Source organism: Ornithodoros turicata, chromosome 2, assembly GCF_037126465.1.
Source record: "Ornithodoros turicata isolate Travis chromosome 2, ASM3712646v1, whole genome shotgun sequence".
NCBI classification, from domain to species: Eukaryota; Metazoa; Arthropoda; class Arachnida; order Ixodida; family Argasidae; genus Ornithodoros; species Ornithodoros turicata.
In genome coordinates this window covers 145,447,587-145,473,332 of record NC_088202.1, presented here as the reverse complement: position 1 = coordinate 145,473,332, position 25,746 = coordinate 145,447,587, and the positions used below count along the sequence as shown (strand labels likewise).

The 25,746-nt window shown below is 42.7% G+C and overlaps 2 protein-coding genes and 1 long non-coding RNA gene across 3 annotated transcripts in view; 2 read left to right on the top strand and 1 right to left on the bottom strand.

Moving 5' to 3' along the window:
- The window catches only part of LOC135386304 (uncharacterized), a 114,816-nt gene that overhangs the window by 35,613 nt on the left and 53,457 nt on the right, over nt 1-25,746 (bottom strand). The gene's annotated exons all lie outside the window — the stretch shown is intronic.
- On the top strand, nt 37-13,760 carry LOC135385125 (cytoplasmic dynein 2 intermediate chain 1-like; the record flags this gene model as incomplete). The annotated part of the gene is made up of 11 exons (XM_064614301.1): nt 37-107; nt 1,039-1,118; nt 2,171-2,246; nt 3,778-3,962; nt 4,059-4,090; nt 4,498-4,675; nt 4,757-4,844; nt 7,594-7,663; nt 10,379-10,437; nt 11,377-11,422; nt 13,657-13,760. Coding segments are annotated over exons 3-11 (786 nt in total), but the record flags the coding sequence as incomplete, so codon positions are not given.
- Nucleotides 13,781-17,341, top strand: LOC135384211 (uncharacterized). The gene is made up of 3 exons (XR_010420290.1): nt 13,781-13,828; nt 15,334-15,391; nt 17,177-17,341. It is a non-coding gene; the product is annotated as an uncharacterized LOC135384211 (long non-coding RNA).

Genomic DNA, 25,746 nt, shown 5'->3' with positions numbered 1-25,746 from the left:
GTGCAAAATGACACGTTCCTTCTTGTGCAGATGGCAAAGTAACAGACGTATGCGTATCACCAGTATCTCACAATACGCTGTTGACAGTGCATCAGCCGGCTAGCGAGGTAAAACACATTTGCTTATTAACTCTGCAGCAGGGGACGAACTTGTTGCAACTTTTACAGCTTTCATGGGACCCTCGTATAGTGTTGCAAGTCATTCTCCAGCGGAATGAGATATCGTGTCGTGACCAATGCAACAAAGTTATTTATTTTTAATTAATCGATTGAGCTATAAAAAGCGATTTCAATGAGTATCTTCATAATTATCCGCGACAACTTAATAAAAACACGTAGTCGGTAAATAGGACCCGGCGCGAACGTTGAGGAAATTCTTCAGTTGGTGTCCTCAGTAGCTTCGGTAGTGCTTCGGATATATGTTCTGTACAGTCCTGAATGCTGCTGGTGCGCAAAGCACTTCCAGAGGTACGATGGACGCCACTCAGAGATTTCCTCAACGTTCGTTCCAAGAGTGCCCGTATCTACACTCTTAAAAATGAACTTCACCGCATAGCACGCTCCTAGCCAACCATTATCTCGAATGATATCGTTATCTGCCCTGATTTGTTGAAAACAGGGGGCGTACGCCTTTTCTGTGACAATTATGAACAGCATAAGTGTCACAGAAATGGCGTACGCCCCCCGTTTTCAACAAATCAGGGCAGATAACGATATCATTCGAGATAATGGTTGGCTAGGAGCGTGCTATGCGGTGAAGTTCATTTTTAAGAGTGTATATGTCCTCCTATTTTCCCAACTTATGATAATCGCTCGACTTTACTAAGTTCTGTGCCCTGACTTTCTTTCCGAACGCTTCTCTTTCTACCTTATATTTGTTAAGTGCTGAAACGTCGCCATATGCAAGTGGTGGACAGCTGTTTCGGCCATTTTTCCCCATCAAATATTATTTGATGAAAATAAACATTCAATTCGATTCGATATAGAAGAGAAGTGAAGGCGATTTCACCGTGTTATCTGCGTATTCCGGTTTATGCAGGATTTAGTGGGTGACAGTGCATTGCTGGACAATGGAATTCTATGCGTTTGGAATCTGAACAACCCATTGGAACCTGAAGAGTAAGTTGCGTGCTTGCCTTTCCACAAATCTATGATTGATTGATTGATTTGTAAAAGAAAAAAAATGGAAATGTTAGTCTCGAGCCACCAGACTTGTGCCCGTTACTCGAAAAAAAGTAATTGATTACCGTTACCGTTACTTGTACGGAAAAAGGAATTGATTACCGTTACCAATTACTCGAGTCCAAATGTAATTCAGTAATGAGTAGAAAAGTAACGCGTTACTCTAGCCGTTACTCTGCATTCTCGCAAATTGTACCCATCTTTGTGTGACCCAGAAAAGAAAAGAAAAAAGCAAAAGGCCCAACAGCAGCACAGCTGAAATAACAAAAAAAAAAAAAAAAAAAAAACGCCTAGGACAAGTAGATCTGTACGTCTACTGTATTCATCGCACGGGAAGACGTTGAACCGATTGTGGAAGAACATTGCGTGGAACTTCCCCATGACTCACTAAACTTCCAAAACTTCAGGTACCACTAGAGTCACTAAATAAGCTCCACTAGAGTCACTTATTTAGTGACTCTAGGTACCACCACAAAGATGTAGGAAGAGATTAGGGAGAGATACCCTGAAATTCCAGAACTTTATTACAATGACTTCCGCTTGCTATAGTACAACGGCCCAACAAAGGCTGGCTGACAGCACGAGGGGATTGACCTGGGGCAGAACACCTGAAGGGGAAGTTAATCTCTGCCGGAAAAGTAATCAATTACTGAGTAATCGATTACTCCGAAAAGTAATTCATTACCCGCAAAATTACTTTGACAGTAAAGTAACTGATTACTCAAAAAATTACTCAAAAATGTAATTGATTACTAGTAACGCAATTACTAGTAACGCGTTACGCACAAGTCTGCGAGCCACTCGGGACTCGCTCGTTTTCATCCATTCCGTTACAAAGTGTATAGATTTGCGTAGTTTCCACAAATCTTTCGAGGAACTCATCCTAGCGGGATCAATACAAAATGTTTGTTGCTAGAGCATTATCTTTCTTTTTCTTTTAAATATGTAAATTAAGCTCGCTGCATATTTTCTCACGTCGTACTCTGCAGGGTTCTGGTATCCAATGCACTGCCGACTTGCACTGGCTGGAGTCCAGCTGGGATGAGTGCAGTATTTGCGGGAATGGTACGTTACAGAGTTCTATACCTAACATTCACCACCACCACCACCATCACCTAACATTATAGTAAATGCATCGTTTCTTGCATGTTCTATGGAATGCCGTTGAGTCATGCAGTTCTGAAAAGAGACTCGACAACGTTAATGTAACTTGTGAAAGTTCTGTTCAGCATCACTATGCAGTCTTGGGCCTTATGAGTATATGATACCATCTTTGCAGAATTCATAGTGTGAGCCTTGTTGAGTCATGTAATGCCATGGCTACTATACAGCTTGGGTTTTAGTAGTTGTCCTGTAACGTGAAGAAAAAAAAAAATCAAATGCTTGAAAAGTTTCATCATGTCTCGTATATTACTGATATAATATACGAATTATAATGTAGTAAATACAATGTATAGTTGAACTGCATAGAGTCATATAGAATGATAGCGTAGCAGAAACTGTCTATATCCCATCAAACTGCATATGTAGTCTGGTACCATTCACATACCCAGAGGCAGATCTAGGAATTTTCTGAGGGGGTTCGGGGTTGGGGTCTTGCCTTGGAGAGCATCCTACTACACGACCTAAGGTCAATTGAAACTCCATGTAACGACAAATATTGGTGGGATTCAGGACATCCTGATCCCTACTTACCGCCTCTGCTATAATATACCGTACATTGCCAAGCACCGGATATAGTACCGTAATTTCACGCGTATAAGCCGCACCGCAGATAAGCCGCAGGACGCGTTTTTTGGGACGTTTTGAAAATTTTCTGGCAGATAAGCCGCGGGCAATACGAGACGACTGATTTGTGCGACAAAGGAGACCATAGAGAAGGCCATAAACCCTGTGGTCCATACTCCGGGATCGGCACAGTGTACAACAGAGGAGGTCAGTTCTGGAGTTCTACCAAGATCGGATTGTGCCTTTGTCGGTGTTTTTCGTGGACTGATGGGTCAGTGATCTTCCAGAAGACGCGAATCACTGTCACCACTTTCCTTAAAGCTGCTTGGGGGAATGCACCAGGAAGACCAGTCTACTCGAATGTGGACCCGTCCCTGTTACGCACTGTTCGTGCATCGGCAGGGCAGTGCTCTTCCAGAGACACTGTCGGCCATTTCGTTAAAATCGGCGTTACCACCGTTAAAATACCAGGAAAAAATAGTCATCAGATAAGCCGCACCGGTGGATAAGCCGCAGGGCGCCCGTGAGAAAAAAAAATCGCACATAAGCCGCGGCTAATACGCGTGAAAATACGGTAATCTTTTGAACTGGGACATGTATGACACGCTGCACAAACAGAAACGGCTCAACTGCGCCAAGAACGGTTATGGGCATATTGTGAGCAAGCCTTACTTCCTCGTTTGGCTTACAATGCTACATAATGACTGCCTAAAACAGCTCATGGTTTGGGTAACATCAGGCTTATATTCTGTGAGTAAGCATGAGACACAGTGGGAAATCTTGAAGGAGTCTTTTAGTGAGTGATGCATATCGAATCGTTTTTAAACAACTACTTTCATAATTTTAGAACAGTATTACATTCTTGCAGGCTGACGGATCACTGGCAATCTGGGACCTGAGAGGGAGATATTCACTACATAAATCCTTAATCGTCACAAGCAGATTGCCACATAGAGAATGGCAGCTCAAACTGCCTTCTTACTCTACGGCGTCTGTGCTGGGCAGTGACAACCATTTCAGCCCTGTGGTTTCTGTCCAATCACCAGTACAAAGGTATCACATTCATATGCCATCTGCTATGGTGATATGGTCATTGTCCAAAGGACAATCGAGGATATAACAAATTTTGTTTCCTCCCCTTTCATGTAGCACGAGGGAGCTTTCATTACAAGGATTTTCTGGTAGGCATATGGCACAACCTCGGCAACAATATTGCTACAAGTACTACATATTCGAATCTCCAATCGGCTAATGTAGTATATACGCGCACACATGACACAGGGGTGTCCCTACCCCCTCAAAGGATATTCCAGTATCCCCAATATAATTACAGCCTTGTATAACCAGTATAACTTGTATAACTCGGGTTGTTAAGCTGGGGTTAGATCCATTTTTATCATCATTTCCGGTAAAACCTCGGAATATCCCGGAACTGAACTTGTCGATATGCAAACTGAGCCATTTGTGCAGGCGCGGTATACATTAAATACTTCACGTACTTCACACATTCTAAGTATCCAATTGGAATTGGCACACGAATGCAGATTCGTCAACTGTTGTTAATGACGATTATAATTTTTCACGGCAGAAACTAGCGAATCATTCATCGTACTGAGTCTCGATGAAGATGGAGTTATCATCGTATGGACAGTAGTTGAAACAAACTCCAATCCAGCGGGTTCCGACGACGATTTGGGCATTGCCCCATTTGGAAGATTGAGACTACTTCGGAGTTCTACAATTCAGCTGCAGAATGCTATCCCCGTGTAAGATTTTCCTGCGTTTTGGCTCTTGAAATTTTCAATTCATATGTACTGTCAAGTACACCGTAAAACTTCAATCTCCAGGGCTGGTCCACATCTGGACGTTCTCAGGACGTTCGACATGCAAGTGTCTCCGATCCAACGCACGCATATTTTTGTAGCTACAAATTTGGTAAGCAAACTTTTGCTACACAGTACCGGTACACCGGTATCCCCACACCGGTGTGTGGCGACCATGTGCAGGGTGTAGATGCGAAGCCTCGAAAACCCCTCCCCCCCGGAAATTGTGTAAAAAAAAACAAAAAAAAAACAGTTTTTTTTTCTTCGTCTCCGGAAAAATAGCCCAACATTTCCAGGCGACAAAATTCAAAAATGTAAATTTTCGTGCCTTTGATGCGTTCCAACCCGCCAACAGCACTCTTAAAAATGAACTTCACCGCATAGCACGCTCCTAGCCAACCATTATCTCGAATGATATCGTTATCTGCCCTGATTTGTTGAAAACAGGGGGCGTACGCCTTTTCTGTGACAATTATGAACAGCATAAGTGTCACAGAAATGGCGTACGCCCCCCGTTTTCAACAAATCAGGGCAGATAACGATATCATTCGAGATAATGGTTGGCTAGGAGCGTGCTATGCGGTGAAGTTCATTTTTAAGAGTGAGTGCCTTAGGGGCCTCTAGTCCGACAACAACCACCAACTTAGAGCTCCGTCTGGATTCTTCAAGCAATCGCCATCGCGTTCACATAACGTCGGAGTTCCTGGTCACTTGGAGTGGACGGGTTGTTCTAATTACCTATCGCTGAGTAGACAGCAGTCTCATGGGATGCTCTGCTCTGCAGTCATGCCTAGAGGATGAGCACTACTAAAGCTTCTCGCTCATTGTATGCTGTGGTTTGGCCGGCAATGCTACGACTCAGCAGTAACCGCGTTTGTTTCCATTTCTCCCAAATTTTCGGGGAAAAAAACGAAAAGAACTGGCTTTTTCGAGCGATTCAAAATTTCCGGAAATTTTGCATCTCTAGTGCAGGGTACCTAGCTGTAGTTTGTAACACATAATGACCACATAATAACATGTGGATTTCTGGCAGTGCACGGTCATCTCTGCTGTTTACCATCGACCCTGAGTTAAGTTTCTGCGCCCCTCAGTCTCTTCAGCGATCTATGGAGTGCCTTTTACCCACCGGCTCCGCCTGAATGTTCCCGATACTGCTCGGCTGCTTCACAAGATAGGGAAGGCGGTGGTGGTGATGGTGATGATGATAGGGAAGGCGGACTCGCCTAACTGCCCTGACTGTGACGTCCTCGAAGATTCCGAGCATATACTGGTGCTGTGCACGCGACACTCTGACGCCCGATCCAGAGCCATTTATAGAGAGAGTTTGGCCATTAGGAGGAGCCTAACTTGAACCGCGTGTCATGCGACATCCCGACGCCATGTTGATGCAAATAAGCGTTGTTCTCGGTGCAAGGGGAAGGACACGCGCGTATCGCGTCCTTCGAGAACCCTTTGTCCTTTAATCCTTACAGTTTGGTAACAAAGCGCCCCTTACTAGAGTCACTAAATAGGGGTACAGAGTATGGCATTTCTTTTCCGCGCCGGAGCCGCCGTTCGGTGTCCGCGATTAGGCCGATCGTGTCACGTGGTTTCTCCTTCGAAGAACGCGTCGTCCATGTTGAGTCCCCTCCATCCAAAACCGGTTTCCTCGGTTGTGATCTGGCTCCCCTGCGCATTTGTCCTCCTATGGAGAAGGGAAAGATTGGCGTCCCGTTGCTAGGCGACGCAGCCACGCGGGACACAAGATGGCGGTCTCGCTCGCCGGCGTGGCTCAGTGTCGCTACTCTACTCCCTATTTAGTGACTCTACCCCTTACCACTGGCGCCCGTGGGTACTCATATGCCGACGATTGTGGTAGATTACATTGAGAGCGACAAACGCGCCTGTCGACAAACAAGCTGGCGGACTGCGTCAAAATGGCGCCTATCTGCTGGCTGACAAGCGGATTTCGCTTCGCGGATTCAGGCTTTTTGGGCGGTGCGACGACGACGACTCTGACGTCAAAACAGGCTCCCCCCGTGAAGCGGCAAAAGATCAAAAGATGTCCAAACTCTCTCTGTATACGGCTCTGGTCCGGGGTGGGGGTGAGGGGGATATATGTATTAGAACAAAAGAAAGGAAAATATAAGGGGAAAGGCTTCCAAAAGGGACGCCGGCTTGCTATTCCGCGAAGAAAAAAAGCCCGATCTAAACTATACAGCGCTCGCTCGCGGCCCTAGACAGTCGCCATCTTGGATTATTTACGGTTTTGGGTACCCGACCCCCGTATCAAAGTCAGTTTGCGCTGCGTGCCTTGGTCTCGTTCCCGTGTGTTCCGTACTGCCGACGATAAGTTTTGAATTTGAAATTTTTGAATTTGAAAAATTTGAATTTTTGAAATTTTTGTGCCTCTGGTTACGTTGCTTTTCTTTTTTCTTTTTTTTTTGACTGTTGTGACTTTGTCTGACTCTTCGTGTCTGAGTGTTTGCACTCAAAGTGTCTATGTACGTCCATGCGTTCAGTGTTGTTTACGTGGTATGGAGTAGCAGGCTTCCACGTTGGTGTAACCAATTTTCTCTTTTTTTTCTTTTTTACTCACTCACTCACACATAATGAAATAAGGCACTTGTCAAAAGAGCTGGATAGTATAGTGAGACTCAGACCCACTTCGTAACAGTCACGCTTTTTTTACGCTTAAACCCACGCTTTTTACTTGCCAGTCATGTGCGGTGAACACACACTCTGAGTGCCGAAGCGTATTCACCACGTGTTGTGAATATGCTGCGGCACTATATACCATGTATGCTATATGAGCTGAAAAAAAAAAGTACAAGAGCATAGCTTCTGTGGATGTTCTTAATCTGTTTGCACATCCTCTTCAGGGGCTGGTTCTTCACTGTGCTCGTCACGGAGGAAGTGTCTCTCCAAAATACTACAAATCTAGACACGAAGGTATATCATATATAATTGCAGTCTTCGTCTGTTCCGAACCGGCTGATGAATGACAAATGCTTGAATATTCTTTGTAGTTAAATATGATAACGGTGCAACATACAGGGTGTTCAAAATTAAGCTTTCACTAGCACTTTATAAATAGGCGAACAAAAGAAAAACTGGTGCTACTTTTCTCTTCCTTGAGTAAGAAACAGGTGCTACATAATTAGCAGCACCTGTTTCTCACACAAGTAGCGTAAAGTTATCATCCGGTTTCCTGTCATCGCCGTGTTTGCGTAGCGCTCGTGAAAGCTTAATTTTGAACACCCTGTATTCCATGTAATTCACCAGCATACACTGAACCATAAAATAAGTTCACCACACGTAAAAGAGGGGCACAGGAAAAAAAAAAAGTCACCGAAGAAAAACGTCCTCAGAAAAAAAAAAAAAAGTCCCCTGGAAAAGAATATCTCCTGAGGAACATCCACTTTTAGTACGCGTGGACAGGGTTGACTTCGGACGTTGACTTTTTACTACTCAACAAACACCGAATACCGAAGCGAGTAATCGTGTATTGTATTCGATTTCCGAACCAAATGTGGAGTTCAATGTTCGAATTTCGAATCGAATTTGTGTTTCTCCCAAACCGAATATATTTGAATAATCCCGAAGCTGCACACGTAACGTCGGTACAGAAAGGGGCATGAAACAAAGTGAGCGCTACTTCATATTCTAATCCGTACGCGTATTTCACGCAGCTGTGGTTATGTCCCAACACATGCTATACGTATACAGGGTGTCCCAGAAAACGTGTCATTGAATTATAATAAAAAAACTACGCCATCTAGAATCATGCGGTCAACAGCATTTGTTCTTATTAGGTTTTTGCCACCTCCTAATGTGAATGTCATGTACCCCAAGTTTAATTATGAAAATATTTGCGAACTGAACTCGGATATTTGCCAAGTAAAGGTCACTTTCTTACCCCGCCAATATGAAGAGCGTGCCGAATTCACTCAAATTCATGATAATTCACAGTGATATTCACGAGCTATCCCATTGGAAAAAATAGCCGAAGATCATGCTTTTCGGAGCACATGACCATAGCGCGCGATGACTTTTTGAGCGCAATCGCTCGCAGTCCGACGAAAGGAGGTTCCGAAGCCAGCCCACAGAGTGATAGTAGAAAAAGTAACAGTTCCTAAATTTGGGAGAGGGAAAGCATTATCCCAGCGAAAGTCGGACGTGATAAGCCGTGCCTGTTTTACCTCTTTCTGCGATGTCGGGGAGGGCTGGGTTTCCAACCTCCTTTCGTCGGACTGACAAAGATTGCGCTGAAAAATTCATCGTGCGCTATTCTGTGCGACCTCCGTAGAGCATGATGTTCGGCTATTTTTTCCGATGGGATAGCCCCTGAATATCCCTGTCAATTATCATTAATTTGACTAAATTAGACACGCTCTTCACATTGGTGGGGTAAAAAAGTGACCTTTACTAGGCAAATTTCCGACTTAAGCTCGCAAAAATTTACATAATTAAACTTCCGTTACACGACATTCATATGAGGAGGTGGCGAAAACCCAGCAAGAACAAATGCCATTGACCGCATGGCTCTAGGTGGTGTAGTTTTTTATTATAATTCAATGACACGTTTTCTGGGACACCCTGTATGTGTATACACTCTAAAAACAGAGCTTCACGCATAGCACGCTGTACGCCAACCAGTTCAGTTTTTAGAGTGTACGGTACGGTTATTCAACGAGTCACTTAATTTATTGGAATTCAATTCGGTCCTAAAATGACTGTACTTACACATAGCCTTTCTTTGCCACTCTTAAAAATGAGCTTCACCGCATAGCAGGGTCCAAGCAAACCATCATCTCGAATGACATCGTTATCGGCCCTGATTTGTTGAAAACGGGAGGGTATGCCTTTTTTGTGACACTTATGCTGTTCATAATTGTCACAAAAAAAGGCGTACGCCCCCCGTTTTCAACGAATCAGGGGAGATAACGATATCATTCGAGACAATGGTTGGCAAAGAGCGTGCTATGCGGTGAAGTTCATTTTTAAGAGTGTAGGAGTTCACTATGGGTGATGAGGGTCATTTTTGCGTGCGTTTACTCCGCTGTTTTTTGTAATAAATCGGCCTGTACAGTCAAGGGGCGCTGTGAATGAAAGAACTAGTGAATTCTAGTGATATGATACTACACTAGAGAATAAAAGAACCACAACAACAGCTACAACATAAATGACGAGGGGTAGAGGTGATTCAGCGGATTGCGTATTTTTTTTTCCTTTCCGCAAAGGATAAACAAAAACAGAAATTACTGAAATGCAATGCACTCCACACCCTGCAGACAAAGAAAAAAAAAAGAAAAAGAAACGAAAGAAAGGAATTGTGTGTTGCAGCCAGCCGCCAGTGTCCGTACCCTGTTGTTGCTTCATTAAATAATGATAACATGATGATGATGATAGATAGAAGAAAATTAATTAAATAATAAAAAAGCTTCATGTACGTATCTTTGATTAAGTCAACGTGAACATGCGTTCTTGGTGAATCACAAAATGTGACAGTTGTAATGGCGATGTGTCTGTACGTATACGTTTTCAATCGCTCTTTTTGGGCGTTAAACCTATATCGCTATTTTTTACATTCTCAGGATGGCACTATATATCAATATGTTTTTGGCCACCAACTGTCCATTTCCAAAATGCAATCTTCTCACGCAGAAACAATTGCTCAAGTCAACTGCATCGCATTTTCTCCGCATAATCTACCCTTCTTCCTTGTAAGTATAATTCATCTTGACTTTGGAATTGGCAAAAGCTGGGAGAATAGTTGGTTGGTTTAGCCTTTCCTTTTCTTGGTCTTTTCCTTTTCTTTCCCCCTCCCCCTCTTTGTCTTCCCCATTTCTTGTGTCTTCCTGTTTCCTTTTCTTTTCATTGTCTTCCCCTTTCTTTTCCTCTTTGCGTTTTCTTTGTCTCTTCCTTTTCTTTCCTCCTCCCCTCTTTGTCTTCCCATTTTCTTTCTTCTTGGTTTCTTCCCCTTTCCTTTCTTCTTTTCCTTTTCTTTCTTTCTGCGTCTTCCCGTTTTCCTTTTCTTTCCTTGTCTTCCCCTTTCCTCTTCCTTTTGTTTCCTCCTCTTCTTTGCCTTCCCCTTTTCTTTGTCTTCCTGTTTCCTTTTCATGGTCTTCCCCTTTTCTCTTCTTTGCCTTTTCTTTCTCTCTTCCTTTTCTTTCCTCCTCCCCCACTGTCTTCCCATTTTCTTTTCTTCTTCGTTTCTTCCCCTTTCTTCTTTTCCTTTTCTTTCTTTTTGTGTCTTCCCGTTTTCCTTTTCTTCCCCTTTCCTATTGTCTCTTCCTTTTGTTTCATCCTCCTCTTTGTCTTCCCATTTTCTTTGTCTTCCTGTTTGCTTTTCTTTTCATTGTCTTCCTCTTTCTTTTCTTTGCCGTTTCTTTGTCTCTTTCTTTTCTTTCCTCCTCTTCTTTGTCTTCCCATTTTCTTTCCTTCTCCTTTCCTTTTCTTTTCGTCCCCATTTTCGATTTTTTTTTGCAATAGCAAGCCGATCTTGTCTGGCTGACCCATCCTTTCTTTCTTTCTTAATAAACATATCCCTCCCTCCCATTACAAACAAACAATATTATTTGAAGTCGCCATACGCTCTAAAAACATATCACTCGGAAAGATTTTTTTGTTCTCATAATGTTGTGTTGTCATCACTCCCTCAGGTGGGATGCAGCAACGGAAGCTTACGACTGCATTCAACGCACTGTGGTAAGGAAATACCTCCTCGGAGGCTACGTGATAGCTCCCTTTCTTTTTCCTTTCCTGTCCTTATCTCCTGTGTTTTTCTCCTGGTCTTTTTTTTTCTTCTTATCCTTTTTTTGTTTGGAATAGCAAGCCCACCTCGTCTGACTGACCTTTCTTCTCTTTTTCTTGATAAACATATTCCCCCCCCCCTTTCTTCTCGGAAAATCAAATGACAGATTGCACAACATGGACATAAAATGCAAGCAAACTGGTGTGGGCTACTTGTTGGGAACGACTGGGTATGGGGGGGGGGGAATATAGGTTTATTGCCAAAACAAAACAAAAAACACGAAAGAGGGGAAAGGTTAGCCTGGCTCCAGCAGCCGACTTGCTATTCCCGCTTACAAAAAGGAAAAGGGAGAAAAGGAAAAATAAAGAGAAAGAAGAAAAAAGAAAGACAAATCGGAAAGATCGAAAGAAGAGGCGCAGTCACAGGCTCAGCGCGAGCCCTGTGTCGGTAAGGAAGCGTACGAGTTCCCTTCCGACGCGCCACTGAATGGGGCATTGCAGAGGGCCCAGTAGCGTTGCCAGCGTGACCTCCCTGAGCCCTAGGGCAGCTAGCCGCTCCATCAGAATGGCACGGGGAGCGGCGAACACGCTACAGTGGAGGAGTAGGTGGGAAGTGGTGCCCTCGGTAGAGCAGGCTGCACATGTAGGGGTGTCAAGCGTGTTGAGTTGGAAGAGCCGTGTTGGCGTTCGAGCCACGCTCAACCGAAGACGGTGGATAACGGACGCCTCCCTCCTCGTGATGTTTGGGGGAGGGACGTATTGCATTTTTGGGTCGATGGAGTGCAGAAATGTATTGGGCGAGATGGCACGTTCTGTGAAATCTTGGACACAGCGAGAGCGCAAGCGACGTATTTGGAGCAGGCAGGCAGACATTGAAAGCGGGATGCTGAGACTCAAGGCAGCCGTGGTATGGGCATGTTTCGCAGCAATGTCGGCACGGGTATTTCCGGGTATGGTTCCCTGATCGAGTCTGGGGAGATATCCGCAGAGGCTGCAGAAGGCAAGGATATCCGCAGAGGCTGCAGAAGGCAAGGATATCCGCAAATGCTACAGACTCAGGGGAAGGTTTCTTTAAATTTTGTGATACCATCGCGAAGCAACCGTGGCCATCAGCAGCGTACAACATACCAGTAATGTCATTACTGTAATGAAATTACAGTTAATGAAATTAATTTTGACGACGTTTGACGACAGTAATGAATTCCTTTTTCTGGTAATTTGTAATGTAATGCATAGCTTTTGATACTATGCAATTTGCAATGTAATTTAATTACGTTTGGGCAGTAATTTTAATGACATTACTCATTACTTTTTTTTTAACAAAAGAATCGAGTCTGTGTTCTGTGTTGGCACTTGGCAGAAAGAGGGTTGGCGCAACTGGACGACTTAAAAGAATTCCAACGCCCACGATGAATTTCCACATCCTCAACATCGTTACGATTAAGCTCGCAGTAATACTTTGTAATGTCATTATACTTTTTCGTAGTAGTTGTATTGTAATTTCATTACATTTCAATCTTAGTAATGTAATCAGCAATGCCATTCATTTAGTTCTAGCTGGAGTAATGAGTAATGTAATTTAATTACATTTAAGAAGTAATTTACCCAGGCATGACGTATACAGGCATTGACTGGTAGAGATAGAGGACAGTGGTAAGGACAGGGGGCGTGGGGGGTTTCGTTGGGTCAGAAAAAAATAAAAAATATTGTTCCTTCACGAATTTTTTTGCGGACGATCTATCGAACGGTTTTTTGTTCTGAAAACGGCTTTGGTATCTGGTGACCGAAGATATCAGATGTTCTCATTGGAACAACTTCGTAGCTTTTTTAGTTAAAAAATTAATTATTGAAAGTCAATCAAGACATTGCCTTAGGAGTCTGCTAATGCCCTCCTAGGGAGTGCCCTTCAGCATATGCGATCTCGAAAAAATAGATAGATATATTTTGAAAAACTATGGTCACATTTAGCTGGGACACCCTGTATACTTTGAGCCTTGTGTCAACTGTGCTTACCCCCTCCCCCTTTTTCCCCATACCGAGACAGCTCGAACTTGCCGAAGTACAAACCCAGGAAACCAAATACTGGCACCGGAGAATGCTGAACACTCTCTACAAGAATATGAGAACATTTTACGCTAACAAAAACAGAAAGAAAGTCTCCTACAGTATTCACTTATTTGTACCCTCAGAAACGTCACTTATGGAATGGCAGAGTCCCACAGAAGAACCAGTGCACTCAGTACAATGGAGCCCGAGTGATCCGACTAAATTCTTCAGTGTCGGTAGCGATGGACGATGTCTCATTTTATGGGACGTCTTCTCCACTTTCCCGGTCACCACAACGCAGTGGAATGGACCGAGGTAAGAGGTCTTCATTCCCGTTAAATTTAAAATAACTGCGCTAGTATTTGACATATCTGAATGCTCGTATATAGGCCCCTCCGTGCACGTCTTATTCTCTTCTAATTACACCTCGTGGTGGTGAAAGGGATCGACGTTAGAAATGCTCGTCCTGGGCCGACTTCATTGGGCCGAATTACACTTGAATTGTGGCACTTGTAATTCAGTAGCGCCTGTGGTGATTCTTGGTGATTGTTAAAGCTGGCGCTGACTGGTGATCCATTGAAAGCGATAAATACGCAATGTGGGAGAAGTAGCGTAAGCATTAACGTGTGGCAGCAAATAATACAAGTGGTTTCATAGTGAACACGCGCTCTAGTTGCACGAAAAGATATAATTAGTAACAAAAATCAATAAAAACCCTCTGGGTAGCCACGTCCGTGGCTCATCCTGGAACGAACGTATTTCCGAATGTCCGAGAGGTGGCAACTCGGACGTCCCTAGGACGTCTGGTCGAAAATAGCTGATATCCCACGGACATCCACATGTCCGGCTTCGGATATCCTGTGGACAACCGTGGGCTTTTTATTTCCGTCTGGGTAAATGCAGAACAGCAGGTCCGAAAGAACATTTACCAAAATTAGATAAGGAATATATAGGATGCTAATTAAAACGATGAAAACCTCAATATTAAGAGAGCCAAGTATTACGAGAAGATCATTGTTATGTCAAGAGACGAAAGAAGTAATGAGATTAGGAATTGAATGCTTAACTAAAAAAAGAAAATAGTGTTCTTATCATCTCGGCAAAAACACTGCATGATAAACGTGAACACAGAAGAGAGATGAAGGGAAGAGGACTCATTCATCACGGGCGAGAAAGAAGTGGAGGAGGGAGAGGAGAAGAGGAGGGAGGGATTGAATTGATGTGTAATTGAAATGGGTTGTGACCACGTTGATAGATTTAATTGATCGCATCGTGCACACACTGTATATCATGCCAGAGTACTGAAAAAAAAAGCGTTTTCATTTTCCTATACAGTGAACCCTCGTTAATATGACCCCCGATAATCTGACATACGCGCCTTACGACCATACTGTTGGGGAACAATGCTGTGAAACCCCTGCAAATCTCCCCCGTTAATATGACAAAGCCGCATTATGACCAAAATTTTCGGGAACGACCATGGTCATAATAACGAGGGTTCACTGTATGTCATAGCTGTCGATGTAGAGATCGTTGAACGCACTCCTAAGTCATGATCTGATGACGTCAGAGCGCTCCTCTTCCGAGGGGTGCTTCCAGTGTGCTTCCTGGAGGTACACTTGCAGTGACGTAACACAGTTTAATGAATTTCCGCATTTGCTCCGCCCATTTCTTTTTTCTGTTCATCTATTACCCGCTTTTTTTGTGAGACTTCCAATGTTTCTAATGCACTAGACGTCTTTGGCAGGAAATTCTCCAACTCAAAAATGTGCACAGATTATATAGATTATTACTGCTCGCTAATTGTGGCTTCATTACAGTGTTCTCTGCCTGAAATCTCATGGTGCCATTCCAGCAGGATCAAGTGACTCGTATCTGGTAAAAACTAATTTACTTTTATATCTTCTTCGTTTCATTGAGAAATAGTAATTTTTAAAAATATTGGAAAATGGTGTTATTATTCAAATATACGGCGTTTCGCCTACCATGAAAAAAAATCGTATATAAGAAATCTACCTGTCTGAACGTTATGATATGTCAACGCTATTTACCTCGGCGGAGATTTTGTCATTACTTCCGAGCACTTTGATCAAATTTAATTCGCGAAGAATTAAATTTTTCCTATTGACCTCCGAAGTTCGTCAAGACAACCTCTCGTTAAAAAAAAAAAAAAAAAAAAAAAACAGAAAGCGTTCATTGGATTTACCCCATTGCACTGTAGAGTACATTCACTTTCCCCTCTTTGATAATAGCTGAAAAAAAATCGCGAAAAACGTCGTTTCGGGGCGCGCAAATTGTCGGCCGAGCTCAGTCCTTCGACGCAAGACGCGGCGGAAAAACAGTTACCCTCCCCTTCCTGTTTCCTTCTCGCTCTTCTTTCAGACAAATTTGCCTTGCAGCCATGCATAGAGATGCGAAGCCCCGGAAAAAAATTTTGGAAACGTTGGAAACCTTTTTTGCATAGCTTTTCTTTTTCTTTCTTTTTCCCAGAGTGCACAGTAACGTGACAACACATGTTGAGCTATGCCATGTCACAGAAAAACGGGTGACATGGCATAGCTCAACATGTGTGATCACTCCACCAAGCACACGGAAGAAAAGAAAAATTTTGGAAATTTTGGGGAAAACCCAGTTTTTCTTTTTCAAGAAAAGAAAAAGTGTCTTTAACCTTGGACGCTAGAGGCGCTAAAATAATCAGCAATATTTACGTTACGTTTGCTTAGCTGTCGTTGTTGTTGTTGTGGCCCAACCTTCCCGGACCGCACTCTCCGGGTCGACTCTCGCTCCTTTCCCCCTTGGGGCGAGGGAGCGAGAACCAAAAATTGCTTGGTCCCTGGCCGAATCCGGCCCACCAACGCTGTGCCCTCAAAGCTGCTTTGCCCTTTTCGGACACAACAGGACTTTGAACCCTATTGTGGAGGGGCTCATTTTATTTCATTCCCCACATCACCATCAGCAACGGGGTAAAGTGTCGCCCCTGGCGGTGGAACTCCCCATTCATCATCTTCAAAATAAAGTTGTTGTTGTTCTCAAAGGAGACTGGAAAGGTCAGAAAGTCACTTCAACTCTCTAAGCGTGTAGCTGTAGCCAGCCATATTTAGAGAAAGTCATTCACTGTAACTCGGTGACTACTCTCAAAACACTAGATGTAACTGTAGCTTAAATACATTTTAAATATTGTTGCTCATGACCTTCTATAAGCACTGATGTGTGCATGTGCGCAAGAAGAAGGAATGCCTACATACAGCACATCATCATCATCATCAACAACAACAATATAGATGATGACCATGAGATGGGGTGTGCCACCGCGGTAGTGCGGTGCCCTACCCCATTGCACGTGGAACATTATGTGAAGATGATGAAGGAAGGATGAAACTACGAGCAAGAATTAAAGCGTATATGGAGGAATTGTTTCAGAGCGTATAAATTTGTGTAGTTTTCCTTTCTTTTCTGAATAACGCGTCCTAGAGTAGCCAGTCCGGAGTGGCTCGAGACTAACATATAAATTTTTTTCTTTTACATATCAATCAATCAATCACGCATTGCGTGTCTTGTCCAAATCTTGGTAGCAGGAAGTGGACCAGGACGTTTATAAGTAGCTCTCGTGTCGTTGAAAAAAAATGCTATTTTATAACAGGTTTTGTTCCGTTCGTGTTTCAGGTAATAGCGACAGATGATGGAGAAGTTGGCATCTACTACTTCGCAGAATCTCATCTTATAGCAAGCAACGCCGAATATCAGAAGCTCAAGGAGGTTATGCTTAAAGTCTAGCGTATTATATTCAACTTATGGTGTGTATTGCAATAATAAATTGTAATGGAATTGGATAAAGTGGTATTTGATTACTGCATCATGAGCCTGTCTGTTTTGAAGTATGACATTTAAATAAGTTTGCACAGTCAAGTTTGCCATAGCACGGAAAGTGAGCACTGCTTTCTTGCGAGAATTACTTTCTGTTGGAGGGAAGTTGCAGACGACCCGTGGAACATAAAATGCAGACGACACGAAACGCAGTGGGGGATACAACAATTCACGACAGTGCTTCCAAGCCATGCATGTGACGGGAATGCCTTGCGGACTGGCAGAATTGATGCAGTTCCCAATCAGGTGGGGCTACTAGTGACAACCAGGACTATAATGACTGCAACTAACTGGTACTACGATTTACTCGTATGTCTCCAGGCGACGTCCTGGCGACATCCCACTGGCGTTCAATCAGTGCCCAAAATTTGGTATATACTGGATCTTGCACGGATACCCCTGGGATCTGCAGGCTGATTATTTTCAAACATCTGAAGCGCGATATCCTACAGACGTACCTGGGACATCTGTTATTTACGAGGTAAAACCGAAACGCGATTGTTGTCCTGGGATCTCCCACAGATATCACATGGATGTCCAGATATACAGGACGTTCACGACCTTGTAGGGATATCCTAGGGATATTAATGGTTTACTGGGAGACGAACCTACTGTGTAAGTTTGCAGTATTACTAATTTGCGAATTCGGATGGAGGCACATTTGGGAAATATTTGGTGGGCCACTGAGGCGACCCCCAACCATGCTTTCTTAGTCTTTTGCTGCACTGTGTTCTGCAATGAATAAAATAAGCATCCTGCGAAAGGACGTCGGGTGTTGGTGACCTATACAGAGCACACGGAAGGCCCCTGTTCCACGCACTTTTCAAAACAAATCATCCGCTCGAGAAAAAGAGTGTATCGGCGAACGAGGGAACGTATACAGGGTGTTTATTTTTATCATTTACAGAATTTTTACTAAAAAAAATCTACGAGAGAAGCACGGATGTCGTTTCTGCAGTTGAGATATACGGCCAGGCAGACATCCTGTCGGAGGAAGTGTGCAACTACAAGATGATTAATTACCCAAAATTCATTAATGAACTCGTTAATTAGGGGATTTCGAGAACAGAGCGAGAGAGCACGATTGGAGACTACCCTCGCTGAAAGCAATTCCGCGTTTAACAAATCCTTAGAGACGTACATACGTAGGTTAAAATATCCATTCCCGAATTTTGATATGCAAATGAGCCAACACCGAAACCGCGGGGGCCGGGAACGCGGGGTGCGCAGCGCTCATTTTACGTCAGACGGCCACGTGATTTGGAACGACGGAGATTATTGGAGTAGATGCCGATCTGCTGGCCGGATAAACCACTTTCATGCCCGGTTAATAGCGAATTCGGGTGGTCATTCGTAGCAACACGGGCGAGCGCTCAGAAGCGCCTTGCTAGGTCGGCGACCGAGCTGGGTCACGTGACAGTTGCCACTTGAACATGATTGCTACCAAAGGGCCAAAAAAAAAAAAAAGCCCGAAACGCAATCAGATATGGACGTCATGCAACCCTACGGGATTATATCATTATACAAAATTATATATTATATCCAGTATTATTCAGTGCTGCACACTGTAATGTGCATAGGGACTGGGACACTTTGCTTTTCACCATTTATCAAGTTGCTAAATCATTTAATATTGCAGTGGAATCACTTGGCCCCTATATTAAAAAAAAAAAGAAAAGAAAGAAAATTAGTAGTCAGAAATTTGTAGGATACTATATTAAACCACTTCAGTTCCAGTCAATGGAGCGGAATGCAGCTGGGTCATTCCATGTCAAACGTCCCAGACCTTATGCTCGACCATTCCAGATTCACGTTAAAAAAATTTAGCTTGTTTCTGGCAGTGTCCAAAGTGTCTAGCCAAAATATTTTATGCAAAAAAAAATTTATCCTGTCTGTGGCGGCCATTTTAAAGTCAAGGGTAGACGTAGAACCTACTTTTCTTCGAAAAATTGTAAAAAATCGATTTTTTTCTTTTCTACGCTTGAAACTTGTACAGTGCACTCTGAAAGCAAGGCTCTTTAATGTGTAATGCATTTGGTGTCCGTTATTTCGTTTCTTCATGAAGAGGCAGACAGCCGAAATAAATACCAAATGACGTGTTTTTCTAGTTCTTTTTTGAACACATAAGGCTTTAATACGGTCAATCGGACGACGTCACCTGATAGTGCTAGGTGTGCTGAACGCGACGGTATGCGATTTAAATTAAAAACGCGAGACAAATTGTCGAAACAAATTGATGAAATTAGCGAAAATAGCTTTGTCGTGGACATTCGGTCGCGATTTGCATAGTGAGGTGGTCCTAGTAAAAACACGATAGTTATACCATTTCATAGACTGACCCAATATCAATCGGATCAGAAAGTTTAATCAAAACACTTTTTGTCTGAAGCGAGAAAAAAAAAAAATTGAAGTTAGACACGCGCGCATCTCCCGGCGGTCATTCCGCAAGGCGCCTTCCCTGCAACGGAGGACGATGAGGGCGCCGTAGGCATATTTTCTCCTCGTTTGGAAAGGAGGCTGTGGTGGGATACCACAGCTAAGTTGACACGCGAAACTCCTTTGTGGGCTGAGTACGATGTAAGTGCTGCGCGAACAGCTGACAGAGACACTGGCTTGAAGTGATGGTATCCTCGAGTTCCTTGTATAGCGACTGCCTTCTGAAATCTTTCTGAAAGCTCAGCCTTCCTTTCTTGTACGACGGCATCCGCAATCCAGATAGCGATAATGCCTTGGATGTGAGATTTGACCCATGTGTACAGCTGACTAGGCGTTGTTATTTGTCCTTGGTAGGGCCTCTGAAGGCTTGCTCTGGCGGCCAAACGTTTGACAGTTCCGCCAACGCCGTCGCAAGCGCTTTTACCATGAGAAGTGGCAAAAAAGTTCCATTCTGCACGAATACCAAAACCAGTTTCGTGGTAGGACAGATTCAGAAAGTTCTTTTTGTTTTTATACTGTGAGGCGGCGCCGTCGGAGAAGTAGTGAATTTTCTGCAACTCTGGGAGATATCTTTTAAGTATCTTCAGAAATTCAGCTTGGAACGCCGAGACAGCAGCAGTACTATGTTCCAGACAGTCCGATATAACGACGAATAATTTCACTGAGATGGCGTCGTCCTCGCACGTGTACACCACTACTGGATGCAGTGTTGCTTGCGTGTTGTCCCAGTGGTACGACTGTGGCGCGTCTTGAACCATGAAGCTGTAATTTTCGGCGAAGTCCATTAGCACAATGGCTTCACCTTTCTGTAGCTTCGACTTGCGCTAGACCACCGGGGCTGACGGCGATCCTCTGTCCGTACGGGGTGCCGCGCTGCGATAAGGGCCTACCAGTGCGGCGCGCAGGCACTCAACTTCAAAAAATTTTTTCTCGCTTCAGAAAAAAAGTGTTTTGATTAAACTTTCTGATCCGATTGATATTGGGTCAGTCTATGAAATGGTATAACTATCGTGTTTTTACTAGGACCACCTCACTATGCAAATCGCGACCGAATGTCCACGACAAAGCTATTTTCGCTAATTTCATCAATTTGTTTCGACAATTTGTCTCGCGTTTTTTAATTTAAATCGCATACGGTCGCGTTCAGCACACCTAGCACTATCAGGTGACGTCGTCCGATTGACCGTATTAAAGCCTTATGTGTTCAAAAAAGAACTAGAAAAACACGTCATTTGGTATTTATTTCGGGTGTCTGCCTCTCCATGAAGAAACGAAATAACGGACACCAAATGCGTTACACATTAAAGTGCCTTGCTTTCAGAGTGCACTGTACAAGTTTCAAGCGTAGAAAAGAAAAAATCGATTTTTTACAATTTTTCGAAGAAGGGTAGGTTCTACGTCTACCCGTGACCTTAAAATGGCCGCCACGGACAGGATAAATTTTTTTTGCATAAAATATTTCGGCTAGACACTTTGGACACTACCAGAAACAAGCTAAATTTTTTTAGCGTGAATCTGGGATGGTCGAGCATAAGGTCTGGGACGTTTGACATGGAATGACTCTGTGCTTAAAGGGTAAAATTTTAGTCCCAAAACACAACGTAACCTATAATTTAATTTTTTCTTACAAACAAACAAACAACTAAGCTTTAATTAAGCCAACAGTGTATCTGGGAAAATATATCATAGGTTATTGGGACCCCACTGGACGTACTTGCAGGGGGAGGGGGGAGAGATACTGTTCATGGATTTCACCAATTTCACCCATTTTTCTTTCTGTCCTTTCAATGAATGGGCCCCCCCCCCCGTCATATTGTAAAAAAACTTGAACGCTTTGGCCACAACTGGACTAGTTGGATTCATACCTGGATAAATTACTTATAAAATGTAATTAAGTTATATTAATCATTGCTCCAGCTAGAATTTAATTAAATTACATTACAATTACTACGCAAAAGTAGCGACATTATGAAGTCATTATTGCGAGCTCAATCGTAACGATGTTGAGGATGTGGAAATTCTCTTTCTGCCAAGTGCCAACACAGGCTCGATTATTTTGTAAAAAAAAGTAATTAGTGATGTCATTAAACTTACTGCCCCAAATGTAATTAAATTACAAATTACATAATGTCAAAAGTAATGCGTTACATAGCAAATTAACAGAAAAAGTAATTCATTACAGTAATGCCATTACTACTACCCAGCTATGGTTGGATTATTGTTCAACTGTTTTTTGTATGCCAATTTTTTTTCCCTTCATTTTTGCAACTTTGTTCCTCACATATCGTGACCATTGCATTGCCATTTGTGCGCTCAAATATCCCACTGCAGCGTGTGTTAATTTTGGCTGTCTTTTTAATTTGCGTTTTGAACTTCTGCACATAATCAGATTCACTGACTAAAAAAAAAAAAACTCATGTAGCAGGTGCCTCCTTACCTCAAACACAGAACAATATATTTGCTGACAAGTCAGGCATAAGTTACACGTATCAAGGTTGACACTATTGAAGTAGTTATTTTTACACCGAAGAATAAGAAAGTGAGCACCGTGGAAATAATTAGCGTATCTTAATTCTCCTCTGAATGTAGTTAAATCTGTGAAACGTTTGGGTGTTATCTCTAATGAGCACTCGATTTGGGACAAGCATAGCAAAAAAAGCTACGTAAAGTCTCGGGATTGACAGCTAGACGCAGGTACCTGTCCCCGTTCCGAGTTAAATTATTACTTTACACCTCTATTTTTACGTCACATTTCAAATATTTGGGGAGAATACGTAAAAGAAAATTCGAAATTGACCCCTAGGTATGCAAAAAAAAAAGAAATTTATATGTTACATAGCCAACATCAATTACCGAGGCTCAACAAACCAGTTCTATGAATGATGTAATATTTCAAGTGTACTCAATCTGTATGATTACAGCATTATTTGTTCTTACTAAAACATATTTAAGTTCCTGTAAACTTAAATCACAAAACTGCATTTCATAATATCGGTAACGAAAAATTCATGGCATTTTCCATGGTTACGAACAAATTACTGCGCACAATCTCTTTCGTAGTCTCCCTTCTCTTTCAAATAGATTTTTAATAACAATGGCACTAAACTCAAAGCCAAATTTTTTTGCATTGCGGTCTAAGTCAAGATTTTGACGGTTACATATGTGTATAGTGCTAAATATGCGTAATGTTACATATTTCACGTACGCTGCTTCTGGTCAAGGGGTGGGCGCGTGTCAAGCTGTTTTTGCAACAATTTCTCCCACTTCTGTAATAGATGAAACAAAATAATAATGAAAACAAAATAAAATTACAGCCATCTTCAGCAGGACAGAAACTCTACGGCTCTCAAACGATCCTGAGGATCACGTGGACAGCACAGGTAAATATGACGCTCATTTATTGAATCCGCTGAACCGTTGTGACAATCCGCTGCAGTTTACGTCGTACGGGTGCAGAAGATGCTTACTTACATCGGTACAAACCTGTAATCGAAGTCTTACAGTAAAGGAAGTACTAAACATGCAGAAGGTCGGAACAGATGCCGTTCTTCCCCTGCACCAATGCTCGTCTGACGTAATTGTTTCACACATCACCAAATATGTGCCTACAAAAACAAAATAGGTACTCATTACTTTGGCGTACAGCACAATCCACGGATTATTACATGAAATACAAAATATTAGTGTAACTCATCCGTTTTGCTGTTCATTATATACGGTGGGTTTGAAAACGAAATAAAGTGAGGAATTCATCAAGTTTGAAAGCACTGGGTTTAAAACTTGCTCCTAGCAGTCGTCAGTAAGTTACGTTTAGGAAGCAACTAAGTCGCAGTCATCACTAACGTGTGAAGACATTACATGAAATTGCGTTGCCTTCTCCAAAATTCTGACTAGTTACAGCTACTTTCATGACACTGAAGTAACTTCCTCTAGTTACCCTTGAAGAGACAAAATCTAAGTACGCGTTCGTCACAAAAGGTGGAAACCTGTTATAGCGACGAGTTTGTTTCCCAGAAGGTTACCGAAAAAAGTTACAGTTAATTACACAGTTACAGTTACAAGTTAATTGCAGGTCAGTTACAGACCAAGACTGACGAAAACAATGACAGAGATGTCATAACTTTCACCTATGCGTGACTATATTTGTAGCATTTGTGTAATTGAAACTCTATGCAATACGGGGATAAGTAAAAAAATCCCAGACCAAGAAAACTTCAAGTGAACATTTGGTGAAGTAGTTGCTGCTTTGTTTTCTCCAATAGTGTAGCAAATACAGAATATGTAACGTGTATGCATGAGTCTACTCTAAATGCATTTCCTAGCAGCATCGTTTCCGTGTGCGTGACTCAGCAGAAATTGCACAAAATCCACGAGCACGACATATCGCCATTTTCAATGTAACACAGCGCGTGGAGTTTTCATGCAGGAAAAAAAAAAATATTTTCAGAAGTCAGACTTTCATGGTGATGCAGGGTAGGGTGAAGTCACACTTGTGTAGTGGAGCAATCAGGATAGTGTTTATCCTTGGAAATAATGTCCTAGACAGCCAGCATAATGTGACTTATTAGACTGGTACACACGTCTTTCCGATCACAACGCTCAGTAGCACTGCTGACATGGCAACGTGAGGTAGGAAGAACACGTTTCTAGAGTGGAACATCCTGTCCGCATCGTAACAAAGTTTAGTCGACACCATTTGCATGCGTGTGTAGAAAAAGGGCATGATCTGACAGTCCGTCCCATTGACACACATGCTTTTCCCATTTCTTACCCTCCTGTAGCGGGCCAATAGATTCCAATACGGTCCTAAATGTTTTTTTTTGGCAGGTTACGTACTGGTATGTAGATGTCATTGCAGCAAACATACTAAAGGGAGGATAACAATGACGGTTAAGAGCATCAACTGTTTGCTACATACACATTAACAACAAGACTTTCGTGCAGTAGGCCAAGCCTTCTTCAGGTTTGAGGACTTGTTACAAGTGGTGAAGGAATATACAGGGTGTCCCAGAAAACGTGTCATTGAATTATATTTAAAAAACTACACCACCTAGAGTCATGCGGTCAATTGCATTTGTTCTTACTGGGTTTTTGCCACCTCCTCGTGTGAATGTCGTGTAACGTAAATTTAATTATGTAAATTTTTGCGAGCTTAAGTCAGAAATTTGCCTAGTCAAGGTCACTTTTTTATCCCACCAATCTGAAGAGCGTGTCTAATTTAGTCAAATTAATGATAATTGACAGGGATAATCAGAAGCTATCCCGTCGGAAAAAATAGCCGAACATCATGGTCTACGGAGGTCGCACAGAATAGCGCACGATGAATTTTTCAGCGCAATCTTTGTCGGTCCGACGAAAGGAGGTTGGAAACCCAGCCCTCCCCAACATCGCAGAAAGAGATAAAACAGGCACGGCTTATCACGTCCGACTTTCGCTGGGATAATGCTTTCCCTCTCCCAATTTTTGGAACTGTTACTTTTTCTACTGTCACTCTGTGGGCTGGCTTCGGAACCTCCTTTCGTCGCACTGCGAGCGATTGCGTTCAAAAAGTCATCGCGCGCTATGGTCCGGTGCTCCGAAAAGCAAGATATTCGGCTATTTCTTCCGATGGGATAGCTCGTGAGTATCACTGTGAATTATCATGAATATGAGTGAATTCTGCACGCTCTTCATATTGGTGGGGTAAAAAAGTGACCTTTACTTGGCAAATTTCCGAGTTCAGTTCGCAAATATTTACATAATTAAACTTGGAGTACATGACATTCACATTAGGAGGTGGCAAAAATGCAATAAGAACAAATGCTGTTGACCGCATGATTCTAGGTGGCATAGTTTTTTTATTATAATTCAATGACACGTTTTCTGGGACACCCTGTATATATAAAAAAAAAAAAAGTCACATGGTACAAGAGAAAAGGGTAAGGGTGAAGAGA